Source organism: Anas acuta, chromosome 21, assembly GCF_963932015.1.
Source record: "Anas acuta chromosome 21, bAnaAcu1.1, whole genome shotgun sequence".
In the NCBI taxonomy this organism is placed as follows: Eukaryota; Metazoa; Chordata; class Aves; order Anseriformes; family Anatidae; genus Anas; species Anas acuta.
This window is the reverse complement of record NC_088999.1, coordinates 2,833,617-2,851,446: the sequence shown is the minus strand read 5'-3', so window position 1 is coordinate 2,851,446 and position 17,830 is coordinate 2,833,617. Positions and strand designations below refer to the sequence as shown.

The 17,830-nt window shown below is 53.3% G+C and overlaps 1 protein-coding gene across 1 annotated transcript; it reads right to left on the bottom strand.

Moving 5' to 3' along the window:
* Positions 1-4,823: 4,823 nt before the first annotated feature.
* Positions 4,824-17,748, bottom strand: SNRNP40 (small nuclear ribonucleoprotein U5 subunit 40). Its single transcript, XM_068657589.1, has 10 exons — positions 17,518-17,748; positions 16,482-16,611; positions 15,354-15,447; positions 13,543-13,708; positions 12,918-13,040; positions 11,759-11,879; positions 10,928-11,010; positions 10,437-10,498; positions 7,050-7,153; positions 4,824-5,281 (listed from the first exon to the last, which is right to left on the bottom strand). Exons 1-10 carry the CDS (start codon positions 17,716-17,718, stop codon positions 5,232-5,234), a joined length of 1,134 nt encoding a protein of 377 aa, XP_068513690.1. The 5' UTR covers positions 17,719-17,748; the 3' UTR covers positions 4,824-5,231.
* Positions 17,749-17,830: the final 82 nt, after the last annotated feature.

Genomic DNA, 17,830 nt, shown 5'->3' with positions numbered 1-17,830 from the left:
CAGAGGATGGAGCGGCAGAGCAGCCCTGCAGGTGTGACACAGGTGGTGGCTTTGTGTGAAGCTGGGTCCCAGGTGGGTGCTGGGACGGAGCCAGGGATCGTGGATGTTCCAGCCAAGGGGTCAGGGATGTTCCAGCCATGGGATTGGAGATGTTCCAGCCCCAGGATCGGGGATGTCCCAGTTGTGGGATGGATCAGGGATGCTCCAGCACCAGGGGCCGGGATGCTGCCTGTGATGGAGAGCCCAAATCTGGGCATCGAGCTCAGGACCTCCAGCACAGATATCAGCACAGCAGCTGGCCTGGACCCTGAACCGCTCCCTCCTCGTTTCACCCTGCCCCAAATCCCAATGTGGCCCCCCAGGGGACACCGGGCATTGGTGAAGGAGCACGTCCCCCACCCTGCCTGTGCGGGGCAAAGGGAAGGGACACGATGGGGCAAACCCAAGGGAAGCTCAGCACACGGGGCACTGCGGCTTCCCCAGCCTCCTCCAGGAGTAAGCGCACATCTATTTAACTACTGTTTCCCCAGTTTTAACATAATTACCCGTCAGCCTGCCAGTCAACATCAGCTCCTGCAGATCACCATTAACGGATCATTGTTCAGCCGGCTGTTATTGAATCGATATAGAAATTAAAATGCATTCTTCCCATTCTTTCTCAGTTGTCATCTTATCTCAGTGTCTAGCTAAAAGCACGGCAGATTACAGAATCCATCATCATTTAGCCTTTGTAGCTTGCAATATTCATAATTAACAAAAAAATTCTATTCAGTTTCTCATGTAATTTAATTAGTTTTCCATTAAATAGAGACTAAATATCATCTAATCCCCCAACAGAGCAAATAATTGTTTTCCATTCTTTTAGAAATTATCACTTGCGTATTGTAACTATCAAAATTCATTATGAGCCTCTGAGCAGCAATGGGAAAAGGTGTGAAAAGCACTGGTGGAAAGACAGGGCAGCAATTAGTGAGGCAGGTGGGGATGGAGAGGGGGCGGCAGGCTCGGGGCTGCCCGCGGCTCCGTGCCACTGCTGGAGGTGCCCAGGTCGTGCCCAAAGCAGGGCTCAGCAGCACCCGGTGCAGGATCCGGCCCCGTGTCCCAATCCGGGACATGTTGTGGTGCTCCAGATGTCCCATATCTGTCTCTGTCCAGGAGTGCCTGTGCAGGAGGACATGGGATGGGGACAGGGATGGGGAGAGCCATGCCGTGCAAAGGCAGGCAGCAGGGCTCGCAGCCGTTTATCTGGATCATGGGACAGATTTAATTTATAGAGGAAATCTCTCAAGCAAATACGTCCCTCGGAGGAATAAACCTGTTTAAGAAAACAATTTTCTCCGTGCCCGGATTACGCCTTTAATGGCTTTCTGCTGTAGTGCCCCGCAGCTCATGATGCTCTGGTGTGGAGAAACCATCTGCGAGTGCCCGTATGCATGTGCATGGGTGTGCATGGCTGGGTGTGCACGCACATGTGTGCCTGCATGAGTGTGCATGCCTGCACACACAGGGCTCAGCCAGCTGCAAGCCCTTTGCACGGCAGGGATTTGCCATGGCTGTGTCCCAGCCAGCCCCACGTGAAGTTCCAGCCCCATGGGTCCCCAGGGGCCAGCACCAAGCCTTGGGGCTGGACCCCCCCGGAGGTGGCGCGGGGCTGTGGCCGTGCTCGCTGGTGCAGGGATTTGGCTCTGCAGAGTGTGGAAGCTGCTCGGCTCCAAGTGCCCCTCGGGGGGCTGTTAGCAGCGAGAACCCCCATTAACTCGCCACCCTTCCAACCCCCTCAGCAAATTAGATTAAATCCACAAATTGTTAGGACGGGGCCATAGTCACGGCTCGCTGAGCGCGTGTCCCATTACCAGCAGGTGGGTGCCGCTCCTAAATCAACTCTCGGCTCTCTCCAGGGGCCAGGGTACGGGCAAACGCTCCGATTCATCTCCCACTTCCCTGACGCAGGGAACTGGGTCCTAATTGCAGATGGTAATTGGCAGCAGTAATTCAGATCTGCGGCCGCCTGCGTCTCCCTCTTCACCCTCTGTTGGCGTCGGCTGTTTGGTTGAGGCCCCCAGCACTGCACTGATTTATCCTGCAGCACTCGGATGGGCGCAGGGACCCCCCAGGGGTTGCAGGAGAGGGGCACTCACTTGTGCAATGGATTTGTTCATGTTTGGGTGACACCATTGGTGATACAGTCTGTTTTTAGGAAAATAGAGGAAACCGGCCCCACTGCAGAGCTTGCTTTGCCCTGGCTGCCCCCTTGGGGCAGGGGGATTAGTGTTAATCCAGATCATTTCCCTGATCTGGGTCACGGCTGCAGAGTGGATCCGTCCACCATCAGCTGCTTTCCTCTTCCCTTTCCTCTCCTCAGGCAGAGCTGGAGCCAGCAGCGAGCCTTGGAAGCATCGCTCATCCTGGAGGCCGAGGTGGGTGGAAGCAGCCGGCCGCATCCAGGCACGAGGTGGGCACGAGGCGGGGATGCGGGAGGAGGCGGTGGGGCTCCCCCTCCCAGCACAGCGTCACTGGGAGGCCCCAGCAACACAACAAAATCAGGGACTTGGGGCAGGGGGAAAGAGACGCCCCCTCCTTAGCTTCACTGCAGGTTCCTGGGTTGCTAATTAGGAAAAAAAAAAACAACCCACAGCACTCTTCCTTTATTTTTTTTAAACAAACACGAGCCAGGAAAAAAAAGCAGTTATTATCTTGTCACCACCAGCTAAGCCCCAAGAGCCTCTCTTCCCTCTGACACTTGGGCATACGTTCAAATAAAGCAAGAAACCCTCTGAGGATTGTAATAAGGTCTGTTAAGCACTAACTGCCAGTGCCTGCACGTCCTGGCTGGGCGGCCCCAGCCAGGGGACAGAGGTGCGGTGTCACTGCGGTGTCACTGCCCGGGTGGCTCCGGGAAGGGCTGGCCTGAGCCCCCGCGCTCCCAGCTCGATCCCCAGCTCTCATTTACATGCGTTTCAGGGCATGTTATTTAATACTCCGCAGAGTTAAAAATAAATCTTCCCCTGCCTCCAGCTCTCTCCGCCTGGCTCTTCAGCTGGAGGGTGATTTGTTCGTGTTCACACGCATTCACTCACCACCACGGGCGACAGGACCTCCCCTGGCTGCACCGTCCCCTCCCCAGCCCTGGCCTCTGCCGGGTCCCCCCACGGGGACAGCCCGCGGTCGGGGCAGCAGCAGCTTCGCAAGGACACCCGCAGGGTCCTGGGGTGCAGCAGAGCCAGGTCCAGACCCGGGTCCTGTGGCCAGGAAGGTTTGGCCGGGCTGAGTCGTCCCTGCTGGGAGTCAGGGGAGCGTTGGGAGGTGGAGGCTGAAAACGCACCAGGATCAGACCAATTCTGTCTTGGGAGGTGATGGGAAGTGAACCTGGAGCTCTGCTGAGTCCGGACCTGATGCCTGAATCCTTCAACCCAGCTGCAGAGAGGGCCACTGAAGGGGACACTGTCACAGATGGTTTCCTGTGTTCCCGAGGGCTGTGGGCAGCCGGCAGCAGCCAGCTGAAGGACACAACACCAGGACAGGAACCGCTCCAGGTGGTGGGGCAAGGGGAGCATCACACACCCAAACACCCCACACCACGGGACAGGCTCACCTTGCCTTCTGGGAGCTGCAGCCACATTTCCAATCCTTAAAAGTTGCTCCATCCGTTCTGGCCCCAAGCATGCCAACCTCCAGCCTTTCTCCTCTCCCCACAGTGGGGAGAGTAGGGGCAAGAAATGCTCAGAACGTGTTTGTGGTTCTTCCCTTTTTGCTGTGCGAAACGCACCAATTTTCCTCCTCCTAAATATCTGGTGGCTGCAGCAAAGGCTCCTGATCACACCGAGACTGCACGGGCCAGTCCTACAGCTGGCATGGAAGCAGCATGTGTTTGCTCTTCCTCATCCCACCCGAACTGCAGCCCTCCCCCAGGACAAGGCAGAAAGCCAGTGAGATGTGAGCAACATCTGAGCCACGGCAGCACAAGGAGGAAAAAAGAAAGGGGAAAAGGATGAGAAGTCTAACAGCTGGAAGCTGAGACGGACACGTGCAGAACAGAAAGGCAGCGTGTACTCAGGGCCAGTTAATTAACATCAGAAAACCCCCTGCAGCACGGGGAACCTCTCTGCTGGGAGTGCTCACAGAGACCCTGCGGCTGTGCTCAGTGGCCACAGGGCAAGATGCGGCATAGGCAGCCCCAAAAGCTCCTCTTGAGCTGATGCAAGGTGTGCTCACCCCACATTATACCAGCAATCAGCCACGGGGATCAAGGTTGGAGATGTTTGTGCCTGTTATTGTGTGCCTGATATTGTCCAGGCCCTGCAGGTCCCTTCCAGGGAGGCTGAGCCTTTGGAAACGGGCAGACTACACGGGACACCCAGCTGAAGGATGGGGACAAACCAGTGGGGAATGAACTTAAATTTCTGGAAGGGAAATTGTCTTCTCCCACAGCAAGTCCTGATGTCCACCATGGTAAATCCGTAACATTCATCAAACCTGCCTGAGGGCCTGCTACCGTCCCTGCTGCTCAGCCAGGGCAAAGAGAAAGGCGACCAGGCTGGTTCCTCCACTGCTGAGCCCTGAATACACTGTGCGTGCCATAGAACTCCCTCCTTTTACGTTTATTTATAGCAGAAGGCTGGTTCTGCTCAAAACAAGAAAATAGGATTCAGCAGTAGCCTGATAATTATTTCCAGTGTGGTCATTTTTATTGCCATGAATAAAAAATAAAGCTGCTCTTCTGAAGTTAAAGTATATGGCTTCCCTGGGTTATATACGAGTGTGGGCCTTGATTTAGCACTGTACAATAGAAAAGTAAAACAGAACAATAAATACCATCCACTCAGTTCTTGTAAAAAGCTGTCTATTTCAGTTTTGACCATATAAAAACAACCAAGAGAAACTGGACAGGGAATATACAAGCCACAGATGGAATTTAAACAAATTGTACAAATTTCAGGTGATCTGAGTAAGGTTTAGTAGTCTGTTGTACAGCCAAAATCAAAATCTCTTCAATTCTAAATTTTCCTGCTTCCCAAAGAAGGGGAAAAACCAACCAAACAAAAACCAACAAGCTGTACAGCAGGACCACGCAGACATCGCAGCCTGCAGAGAGGGCTGCTTGGCTCATCAAGCTGCTTCAACATTTTCCCATTATCGCAAGTGTGAGAGGGGGTGGCACCGGTGAGAAGCAAGTCAATCCTACTTCTGTAAACCAAAGACTTCAAGGGCACGAATCACACCATTTCTCAGCTTCACTGGATCTCCCCCATATACAGCCGTTTGTCACTGGATGCAGAGAGTACTGTGAGAGAGAGGGGAGGAAGGGAAGAGACGAATACAAAAATTAAACAGAACAGCCTGAGAACTGCACTAATGGCAAACCATTTGGATTTAACTACTCATTTCTCTCACTGTGAGCTATCTGTAAAGCCAAATTTCATTTGCTCCCCAAAAATGCTTCATTGGATTGCTACTCTGACACCTAACCACACGCTGCACGTTCTGGCTGCCGTTCCCCTCTCCCAAGACAGACATAAAGGCACGCCGCCTGTAATGTCTACGCATTAAAACAGTAAAGAGAGGCACATAAACACACTGTTAATGCTCTCAAATATCCTGCAGTGTTATTTTCTCTGCAAGGAGTGTTCAGATTGCGACTCAGGCGCGGCCAGCAGGACCACACGCCACTAGAGGGCACAGGCTCGCTGGGAAAGCTCGGTCGGGTTGTTATTATTTATCAGAAGAGCGGCAAACTGCAGTTGGCTCTCTGCTGTAACGAGACACTGAGCAGCCCTAATTCAGAACAGGCTGTTGAGCAGATTCAACACCCAAGCGTCGAGGTAATGACAACGCCATCAGAGAAGCGCTGTTCTCGACACTGACAACTGTTTCATTCAAGTCCATGCAAGACCTGGGGGGCTTTGCGTGAAGCTCGCAGGCTGGTGTCTGTAATCGTGCTCTCTGGGCGTCCTTCCACGCAGCTGAGTGTTGTGGGGTGGGTGGAGCGACTTACAGGATTAATGGCCCCAGATGTTAACAGGAATCAGCCGCTGAACTCACGTGCAATGAGTGGATGGGTTTTTAATTTTTTACTTTAAGATGAGTGATTGATTCACAAAAAGGAGCTCAGTGGAATACAATTACAAACAATCCGCTCCAAACTGAAGAGCAGAGATTGCTCTGCTCTTCCAGCACCGTCTCTGATCTGAAGACAGAGCAATGAATAACCAAGGAACAAGCCCATAATTCACTGCCCTGAATCCCCACCCCCAGGCTGCTGCAGAAACTGTCATCCTCGGCACCACTGAGCTCTTGGCTTTGCTTCAGGGCTGACTTGTGTCAATTTTTGGCCGAAGCAGTGTGGTGACCTGGCGGATGGTGCAAGTGTTTCTATAGAAACAAACAGTGCCCCACGGTCCTGCCCAGGCCACAAACTGCGCTGAGGAACCGGTACCAAGGCTGGTCTCAGCTAATGCTCCGTGATTGAAAGAGCTCCGAAAATGCCACTGAGAACATCTCCTCATCCACCAGTGGTACATAGTGCCACACCTTCACCCTGGAGCAGGATGTTTATGGAATGACGATAAAAAGGGCTGCACAAAGAGCCTTGTTTGCTTCTTACACCTTCTGTGAAAGTTAGAGACCCTGGGCTGAACACATACTTCCAGGTTTCTATAACTGTCATGATGTGATCGGTAGATTTATGGTTATAACAAACCCTAGTACCAAAAGTATTTTTCCATGGCCTCTGCCAGTAGCTGATGGTCACCCTCAGCTCATGAACAGGCCATACCACCACAGGCCAGAGCTGCACTGCTGCTCACCCAGGTCTCCATCTGGGCAGGACACACAGGTAGAGCCTCCTCACCCAGCCCAGGTCCCCAGGGCCCAGCTCTAACGGATGGCTGCAATGGATTCCCTTTGTAGCCCTGAGCTACGGATAACACCTTCCCCCAGGTCTGTCTCTGCCACTCAGGGCTCCCGGCCAGTTTTTGAGCTGTTTTCTGGAGGACCAGTTCAGCCAGCCCTGGAACTATTTCCCCAGGTGACTTGATTTGGGAACGACTTACTGATAGGCTCCTCTGGATGGAAAGCCAGTTCGTTCACCGACCCAGCGTGGCCTGGCAGCTTGTACAAAATCCTCCTGGATGTGGTGTCCCACACGTAGACGAACCTACAAGAGAGTCATTATGAGAGCAGGCATTTGTAAAGGGAGAGCAGCCGCCTCCCACACCAACGGCTGCTTCCTGCAACGGTTCACCACCCAGGCTGTAATAACCACAGCTGTTAGCGTGGATAAACAAGGAGCCTGTCAGGAGCAAAACGCTGCACTGCTGAATTCAGAAGAGCAAAGGTCTGAGCAGGTAGGAGCTAACATGCCAGCTCTGTGCTAAAAGCCTCTGCTGTCACAGCACTGCGGCACCATCTCATCCATTGCGGCACGGAGATGGATGAGGCCACAGAGACCCTCGGCACCGCAGCCATACAGCGGGCTAAGGGACAAAAAGAAGCATCAGGAGAGGGGAGGACACCTCTTGCTCTTGCAAATACCTGCCTGCAAGCCCAGGGCTGCTCCCAGTTCAGGCAGACAAGTGCTTAGGAGGAGCCTGGGTGCTCCCCCCCAGTCCCCACTACAATGCGACCCCTCCCAGCCAACAACCTGTATATATGGATTTCTTCCTGCTGGGCCATTAAAGTCATAATTCACTTCCCAGCATTTATTAGGGGGCTGATCAGATTGCATCGAGCCCTTTGATTGATCTCCTCCGGGTCCCTGCGCCGCACCGCAGCCGGGTGCTGCCCGCGTGCCTCACCTTGGCTGAAGGACAGCGCCGAGACACCGGCGCTCCTCACGCAGCGGGTCAGAAATAAACTGCTGGCACCAGGCACCACGCAGCTCTCAGACTGTTCTTATCAATGGTCTCCGAGGGGGGAAAGCAGCACCTTTCTGCTAGCCACAGAACACAGCCTGTCCCCCGTGGGTGTCCGTCACTGCCTGCATGGTGCGGCGGCCACCTGGCAGCCGGCACTCGTTCCACCGGGGAACAAAGCGCTGCTCTGACCCATTCTGGAGAGCTTCCGTAGGAGTGAGAGGCTTTTTTTATAAATCAGAATGGGAAGAGCTCTGAGAAATGCACTACAGCCAGGCGAGGTGACGCTGTATTCCACCCGCACAGCCTCCTTTCCAAACTTAACAGCTTCACCACACGAAATGTCATTTGTTACAAGGTTCACAGCTCTTCAGAAAAATCAGCGGCTTGGGAAAGCTGCCAGTGCGGGATTACGCTCATACTGCCTTCTCGCTTTGCTCTTTAGGTAGGTGACTGGCATCTAAAACAAAACCTGTCAGGGGGCAGAAGAAGAGAGGGGCAGAGCAGTAATTGGCCGGCTCAGCGCGGTGAGCAGCTCTGCTGCCCTCATGCTCCAGAGGCATCGCTGTCCTCGCTTACAGGGGACGCTGCAGAGGGTGAGGGCACGAGGGACAACCAGGCGAGAGTAAAACGTGTAAAAGCAATCTGTAACGTTACATTTCCTCCAAAGGCAGGTTGCTGCAAACGCCACTGTGCATCACCACGTCTCTGACGCCTGGATTCAAACGTGCTTGGGATCAGCAGCCCTCTGCCGGCCCCGCACGTAACCCAAGCTCTGAGTGCCAAGCTGGGACCAGTGCCACCAGCAGGGAGTGCCTCCACTTCACCTCTCCCGCTCCTTCGCTTTGACAGGGCGTTGCAGATCTTATGAAGGACAAGATTTGTTTTTACAATTAGGCCTCTCTTCTGGTTGGAACAAAACTCTGCTTCATCGCTGCCCAAAAAAAGCACTGAATCCCTCACAGCACCGGCTGGTAAGGCAGAGAGGACACCGACAGCAACACAGAGCAGAGCTGCTTTGTTAGAGGCTTTCATTTTCAGGCCGGTGCTATTCTTTGGATTTTCTTGAAACATGTGAAAAGGAAAAATGAAACCATCCCACCTATGTCGTGAAGATCATTTAAAGCAGCATTTCTGCAAGCACAACTATTTCATCTAGCAGGTAAGAGCTGTACCTGATGCCTTCTCAAAGCATTCTGCTCTAAAGTATTTTCTATGGCACGGCAGAGCAGGAAAGCACTTGAAGTAGCTGATTTTACAATAAACCTTCTGAACAGCTCAGAGGAAAAAAAAATAAAAACAGATAATTGTCCCTCCAACACAAACACACGCACTCTGCAGAGAAACAGAGTAACTTTGGGGAATTACTTTTTACCCAGACACATGAAATGTTTAATCTTGCTTTGCCTTTCCAGCAGATGCTCCTCCAAGAAAAACTAAAAACTCAGAGATAGCAGAAAGATTTGGAGTGGCCTCATCTAACCTGCCCTGGGACCTGACTGTGTGCTCTTCACAATGAAATTTCACAACAAAGTTGCTGTCAGACCACAGAGCTACAGCAGCATCTGCAGGACTAACCTAATGGCCCAATATTTCATGCCGCACTTCAGCGTGTCAGGTTGCCCGCCCTGGGACCTGCCACAGCATCGGCGCATTAACAAGCAGGTATTCATCACCACGTGCACTGCTGCTGCAGCCCAGCAGGACTGGAAAGAAGGGTCACGTCTCAGCCACCCGCTGTGACAGCCGGCCCCACTATATCTGGACAGTAAGAACTCAAGTTCTTCCTATCCTCCATCAGAAACTCATTAATTTGCTGATTACTGCTGCTCCATGCCTTGGACCCTGGCCTGCAGGAATTCCTGTCTCGATGTCACCGAGAGTGCATCTGGATTTGCTCCAGTGAGGGTTGTATCCTTCACTGCGACCTTCAGTGTCTGGCACAGCCCCTGTTGGCTTCCTCCCTCTACCCAGTTTAATCCTTGGTAACCTGTTTACAGAATCTCTGATTTAAAAGTCCAATACATGCTAATTTAGTCAGATCTATTTCCTCGCGCTTGTTAATTAAAGTAAGGATTACAAATGATCCTCGGAACACCACTGGTGCTCCCTGCTAGCTGCCACGCAGCACTCAGACTGGTATTTGCGGTCAGCACAACCCCAGCACCACGCACCACGTCTCTACACTCCTGCTTCTGGAAGAGTCTCACACGAGTCGGGTGGTACGACTGCAAGAGACCCCATCTCCTGCCAGCTCTGCTCCTGTCAGCTGCTTGTCCATCTGTTGGACGCAGAGACTGAACAAAAGCAGTACTGGAGCTCTCTAGAAGGCTTCTGACAATAGTAAGAAGGATTTTACAACCATATAGCGCTCCTCCACTGACGCAAAGGCAGCATAAACACATCAGTACTACAATCACTGCAGATAATGCTCGCAGAAGACTGCAGGGAGTTGTTTGGGTCTTCGCACCTCTCGGCGCAGTTCTGGCTCTTCATAGTAATTTTAGAGATGATCCAGCTCATTTCAGGTGTGATTGCAGAACGGTTTGGGACTGATGGTAAGAGAGAAACACAGCGATAACTCACCTGTCAGCAGATCCCCCTGCTATTTTACTTCCATCTGGGGACCACGAGCACCTCAGAAGATTCTAAAATAAAAAAAATGCGCACAGATCCATTTCCAAAGGAAGGTTTAGCTTTTCCCTTCTGCTTGAAATAAAATCACCAAGAGACTTTAAATATCACGAGCACCTCTATAATGATCTCCCTTTGGAAGATAAGAAGGTAATTACAGATTTTATTTTATTGCTGGAAACATCCAGTGTCTTGTTATTTTACACAATGTAGATAGTAAAATGTAGAAAATACTTAATTTACAGCTAATTATAGCTGAACTGAGCTAAGAAATTGTGTTACTGCGGCTTTAATTAGAATCCAACTTTGTGCATTCATCTTTCTTTGAATCCCTATTAAAGTCTTTCTGGTTTAAACTTGAATTTAAAAACAATTTACAGAAAACTTAATAGGCAGGGGCAGCATTTTATAAACAATACTCTCTCAATCTGTAGTACACTCACCTTTTCAAAATTATGCACGTTCCCCTGGAAAATCTTCACACATCTCTCTTTAGGGGCAAATGGTCGCACATCCCAGATGCGAACTGCAACAGAGAGCTCACAGTAATTAGCTGGATGGCAGAGGGATGGGGGCAAGGTCAGCTGCTAATGATCAGAGACCCGGTCACATTCCTTGCTCCCTTCATAAATAGGTTTCCCCAGAAGCAAAAGGAAGGTAGCAGCTTTCCTCTTGCAGGAAGCTTTGATACGAGAGGTAAAATGCAGAAGTTTATAATGATATCAAGACCATTGCCAACGAGAAGGGAAAAATCCCCAACAACTATTACACAAATGAGCCATCCTCTCCTTACACGAGCATTTGCTTTATGATAATATGCTTTGTGATCACAGTTCTAAGAGATCTGCTTCACTGAGCAGCCATACACAGGAGACAGTTTGGAAACAGCACCGCCATTCCCTGCTGCGAGGAAGCAGCCGAACCAACCTGACAAAAGCAAGACCAAAATTACATTCAACTGCCTGTGCAAATAATTTGTGCCACGGCTCAAATCCTTCTTGCCCGTTGGAAGACATGACAAACCTCTGATACAGCTGCTCCCTCTCTGCAAAGGATGTAACTGTCATCACTGCAACAACAGGAATTCAAACTTCATCTGTGGAGCTCATCTCCCCTGAGCCATCCCCATGTCTGACTCTTTTATTCTTCTACACTGAACAATTCAAGCTGTTCCTTCCAAAATGCCACACATGCGGCTATCCAAAGGCTAGCAGGAGAGGGCAGGGGCCGACAGCTGTCTGCACAGCTGTGCTGTCACATTCAGTAGGATGTACCTGTGTTGTCCATTGCGTTAGAGAGCAGGTAAGAGCCTTCTGAACTCAGACTGAGGCCTGTCACCGAGTCTGCATGTCCTCTCATCGTGTACGTGAGCTTGTTCTGGCGAAGGTCCCACACCTTTCAGACAGCAGACACAAAATGTCAGCTCAAAAGGATAGCCAAGACCATCAGAAATACCGTTTCCAAACCATTTCATACAAGTACTGGTCAGTCATCTGATGAAATCACCTCTCAATTTCAGTTGGGTGGGGTCTCACTGGCTAAAATATACGGCTATAATTTTATGTGTTGTAGGAAAAAAAAGGATTTGCCCTTTAGAAGGCTTTTTACTTAACATGTCCAACTGCGTTAGCAGCAAGGAGCTAAATTACAGCTGCCCCATGCACGCAGGAATCCCTTTCAATCTGGCTACAGCTCTCCCAGCTCCCAAATTTCACTGACCATGGCACAGCACAGCAGTTGTCAAACCCCCAAAATTTCATGCTGTTCTTTCCCCAAGAGTTACTGCCGTTCATGGGGCAGTCAGAACAGATGTCCTTTCAGTGCTACACTTAGCGATGGCCCTCTGACAAGAACATGCTCCCCATGCCTAGGTAAGACTGGAGCCTGAGGCTAAGAAGACAGCAAGACTGACTGAGCTGTGCAGCTATCAGGAGAATCTCAGCTACCAAATGAATGAAACACTGAGCGTGCTCTTAAATAAGAACTTTCCACAGTAGCAGGTGACAAAGTAAATTACAACAGCATACTGGAGCAGAGGGCAGGGAGTTGGATGTGTCACCAGATTTTCTTTAGCCTACCTCATATATGGCTCTAGAGCTTCTGAGAGAGGCACCGACTGCCAGAAGAGCTCACATACCACGTCAGCTCCAGTGTGACAGCAGCGCTAAGATGTGTGGCCAGGAATGCCAGGGCTGCCCAGCCAGTCACGTGGCAAACAGCCCTGGAACAACTCCCTTAGAGCTTCTTGGCCTTAGACCAAGAGAGGTTGGACACAGGAGGCTGGCACAGTTCTTGTGTCTGTAAAATCAACCAACGGCCTTCCACATTTGTCCTTGACCACCACGACATTTTGCACGCTGCTGCAAGTGATTTCTGATGGGATGGAAAAGGTGAGCACGGCTGGAAAGGCACAGGAGGACGCAAACATCATACCTTAATGTCGTTGTCAATGCCCCCTGATATGATCTGATCGCTGGTGTCATTGAAGGTTACAGCCAAGACCTGGTACGTGTTCTGAAACGTCTGGACGGCTGCTTTTTTCCTGATATCCCACAGCTAAAGAGACACGGTGGTTATAAAAATTATGTACAGATATTTAACAATAAAATTACAGAAAGTTGCACATATATGTATTTCGCAGAGATTCAAACCACTCTGCTAAAATTCACTTTTAGATCTCAAAAGATTTCTATAAAAAAAAACACAGTAGAATGCTGGTGTGATTAAAGCATGTGACTTTCCTGATTTGAAGCAAGAATAGGAGGAAAGAAGGCGGCTGAATAAAAGATTTCAGTAACTGCTTGCCTTTCTCATGTTTTGTTAACATGATTTAGTAGAAAAAGTACCACTGAGTAGATCAATCTTGTTAATCCCCAACCAAAAAAATTACAGAAGGAACAAGCAAATTTCATTTTTAAATCAAAGAATTTTGATCACAAAACTGTAAGAGCAACCAACGTGTGAATTTAGCCAACTTAAATGGGAAGAAGATGAACAACTCTTTCAGAGATCCCACCTAATTTTCACTCTACACTATCTCCCCGTACAACACACTGACCTTCACTGTCCCATCGTCACTGCCTGTACAGACAAGCTGGGGTCCTCGCCTTGCTGGGTAGCAGGAGTTAACAAACGAGGTATGGCCCTTCAGCCTCTTCACTCTCTCTCCAGTCTCGCTGTCCCACACAGCCACCGTCTTGTCTGTGGATGCTGAGAAGAGCATGCTGTGGAGAAGAATCCCCGTGAGCTTCAGTTTCAGAAGCATTTCTCCCATCCCAGCTTTCTCACTCTCTAGTCCCAAGATCAAAGCTTGAGATACCAAGCGGGAATGTGTCGTTGAATTATAGAAACACTTAGGTTGGAAAAGACTTCAGATCAGCAAGTCCCACCATCACCTGACCAAGTCCACCACCAAACCACGTCCCTTAGTGCACAGCCACACATCTCAAATACCTCCAAGGATGGGGACTCTGCCACCTCCCTGGGCAGCCTGTTCCAGTGCCTAACCACTCTTTCTGTGTAGAAATTCTTCCTGATATCCAAGCTAAAACTCTCCTGGAGCAACTTTAGACTGTTTCCTTGTGTCCTAACACTCACTACCTGAGAAAAGAGACCAACACCCTCCTTGCAGCAACCTCCTCAAATGATTGTAAAGAGTGATGAAGTCTCCCCTCAGCATCCTTCTCTCTAAACCCCCCCAATTCTCCCAGCTACTCCTTGCACGTCTTTTCTAGTCCCTTCACCAGCTTCACTGCTCATCTCTGCAGTGAGGGTCCGAAACTGAACACGGTGCTTGAGGTGTGCTCCTACCAGCACCAAGGACAGAGGGACAACCACTTCCCTGGTCCTGCTGGCCCCGGGACTATTTCTGATGCAGGTCAGGGTGACGTTGGCCTTCTTGGCCACCTGGGCATGATGCTGGCACCCCCAGGTCCTTTTTGGATGGAAAACTTTCCAGCCACTCTTCTCTAAGCTTATACTGCTGCGTAGGGTTCTGGTGACCCACGTGCAGCACCCGGCACTTGGCCTTGTTGGACATGAGATCAGACTCTGCCCATCAGCCCAGCCTGTCCAGCTCCCTCTGCAGAGCCTTCCCACCCCAAAACAGACCAACACTCCCACCCAGCTGCTGTCTGCAAACTCACTGAGGGTGCACCTGATCCCCTCACCAAGATTGGTGATACAAACATTAAACGAAACTGGTCCCAAGACTACTGAAAAGTTCTAAGGAAGTAAAAGGAAAAGTTCTCAAAGTAAAAGGAAAGATTGGCCGTCTCTTTCTTCAGATGCAGTAGCGGAAGAGCCTTCCAAAGGACAAAACTCCCTTAAGCTGAGGCAGGGGAGGTTTAGGCTGGGCATCAGGAAGAGGTTCTTCACCAAGAGGGTGGTTGCACACTGGAACAAGCTCCCCAGGGACGTAGTCACTGCACTGAGCCTGTCTGAATTTAAGACGCGTTTGGCCTGTGCACTTAGTCACATGGTCTAAACTTTTGGGCAGACCTGTGCGGTGCCAGGAGTTGGACTTGATGATCCTTGTGGGTCCCTTCCAGCTCGGGATAATCGATGATTCTGAATTACTCAGGTGTTCTCCTTCCCTCCCCAAAGCACCGCTGTTTCCCACACAGCCAACACAAATATTCAAGTTTCTATGGACTGAGATCAATGGCACTCGTGTGCCGAAGGTGGTTCCAGGGCCTCTGCTCAGCCTCGAGCAGACGCCACTCCTAACCCAGCAAAGCCACAGCACGAGCGTTTGCTGTGAGGGCAGTGGCTGAGCAGAGGGACTGTGAAGGGCTGCGGCCAGCAGAGAAAAACCTTCCCTCAGAAACAGCGGGGGCTGAGGCAGGAACGTGCCGGTGAGCCACCCACCTGCCGTCCGTGTTGTAGTGCAGCTCCATGACCGCCCCGCTGTGCCCCTTCAGGGTGGCGTAGTTATCACAGTCCCCGTAGACGTTCCACAGCACTACGAGAAAAGGGAGAGGGCTCAGGGGGTTGGAACTGGATGTTTTTTAAGGCCTTTTCCAACCCAAACCATTCTGTGAAAGTGCACGACGCGTGTAGACATGCACAGAGGGATTCTCCAGAGCTCCCACACAACCCCAGCTGCCACCACCTCAAAGCCAGGGTGATGCACAGCAGTAAAGAAGCACCACGTGAGCCCCAGAAGAGACTCCGCTTTGAGCTGATTTACAGCTTTAGATCAACTTGACTTTAGTGATAAGTCAGCAGATCTTCACCTCAGCAAGCCAAAGCATCAGTAACTGTGCCTGCAGGGTGCTGCTGTCCAGCACAGACCCACAGCAACCTCTGCGAGGGCCTTGGGAGCTGCGGTGAGCTGGGCAGGTGAGCGAGGGGATGAGTTCAGCAGGGTCCGCAGCACTGCCCCTGCACCCTTCACGCTCAGGACCCCAGCTGCTGCCTGAAAGGAAGCCACCCGCAGGGCTGGAGAGGCCGGCCCCAAACAAGCTGAAAGCCCCCGGGGCCTGGCCCGGTATCACAATCCCAGCACGGCCGAGGTTGACAGGGAGCTCTGGAGATCAGCCCCTCTGCTGAGCAGGATCACCCCGAGCACCTTGCACAGGAGGGCATCCAGGTGGGCTTTGGGTATCTCCAGAGAAGGAGACTGCACAACCCCTCTGGGCAGCCTGTCCCAGGGCTCTGCCACCTCCCAGTAAAGAAATGTCCCCTTGCATTGAGCTGGAACCTCCTGGGCTTCAGTTTGTGCCTCTTGTCCTGTCGTTAGGCACAACTGAAAGGAGACCGGCTCCATCCCCTCCACACCTCCCCTCAGACAGTTACACACACTGCTGAGCTCTCCCCTCCGCCTTCTCTTTCCCAGCCTAACCAGGCCCAGCTCCCAGCCCCCCCCCACAACAGGAGCCCCACTCCTCCCATCATCTCCACAGCTCTCCTCTGGCCTGGCTCCAGCAGCTCCACGTCCCTCTTGTCCCTGGGAGCCCCGGGCTGAGCACCGCACCCCGGCCCTGCCGTACTCACGGATGAGCCTGTCGAAGCCGGCGGAGGCCAGGGTGTTGCCGCCGGGGTGGAACTTGCAGCAGTACACCTCCCCCTCATGCCCCGACAGCAGCATGATGGGCGCCTGCAGCGAGGAGCAGCGCGGCGGGCCCTGCGGGGGGACAACGGCAATGCCTGAGGGGACAGCTCGGAGGAACAAGAGGTGCAGCCCCCCCTGACCCCCCAATGCCCCCTGAGCTCCCCCGACCCCTCTAAGCCCCCCAGCCCCCCTTCTCTGACCCTGCTAAGCATCCCAGCCCTCCTTCCCCCGGTCCCCCCCGATCCCCTGGGCACCCCCAGCTGCTCCGATCCCTTCCCCAGTCCCCACCACCACCCTGAGCCCCCCTAGACTGCCCCGGCTGCCCTTCCTCCAGCCCTCCCAAGCCCTCCCAAGCCCCCCCAGCCCCTTTGATCCCCTCCCGCTCCCCCTTATCCCCGCTCCTCCCAGCTCCCCTGATCCCTCCCATCCCCCTGCGCCCCCCTTCCCCTCGCTCCCCCCATTCCCCCTGACCTCCTGAGCACCCCCAGCTCCCCCAACCCCTTCCCCAGCCCTACCACCACCCCGATTCCCCCCAGCCCCCCTTCCCCTGTACCCCCAGATCCCTCCAGCTCCCCCGATCCCCCCCAGCCCCCGAACCCTCCCAACCCCCCCAGCTACCCCTGAACCCCCCCATTCCCTTAAGACCCCTTCCCCCAGGCCCCCCCGATCCCCCCAGCCCCCTTTCCTCCAGCCCCTCCACCCCCTCTTCCCCTTCCCCTGTCCCCCCCGATCCCTCCCAGCCCCGAGCCCCCCCCAGCCCCCAGAAGCCCCCCAGCCCCCCCCAGCTTCCCCTGAACCCCTCCAGGCCCCCCAAACCCCTTCCCCCAGCCCCCTCCCCATCCCCCCAACCCCCCCCCAGCCCCTCCGATCCCCCCAAGCCCCCTTCCCCTGCCCCCCCAGCCCCCGATCTCCCTTCCTCCCCCCCCAGCTCCCCCCTCAGGCCCCCCTCAGCCCCTCCCCACCCCCCCCAGCCCATACCGCCTGCAGCAGCGCCCCGGGGGCCGCCTGCCCTCCCCCCCCAGCGCCCCCCCCGGCGGCGGGCGCCTCATGGCGGGGCCGCTTGGCGGGGGGGGCGCTGGGGACAAGCGGGAGGTCGGGGCCGGGGCCGGGCCCGGGGCCGGGAGGGGGGCCCGGAGCAGGGCCTGGCGCGGGGCCCTTCCGCTTCTGCTGCTCCAGCATCGCCGCCCGCCGCGCGCGCCCGCCCGGCCCCCCATTGGCCAGCCCCGCCGCCTCCCGCGGCGCCCATTGGCGGAGAGCCGCGGGAAGGCCCGCCCTCCGCCTCCTGACGTCT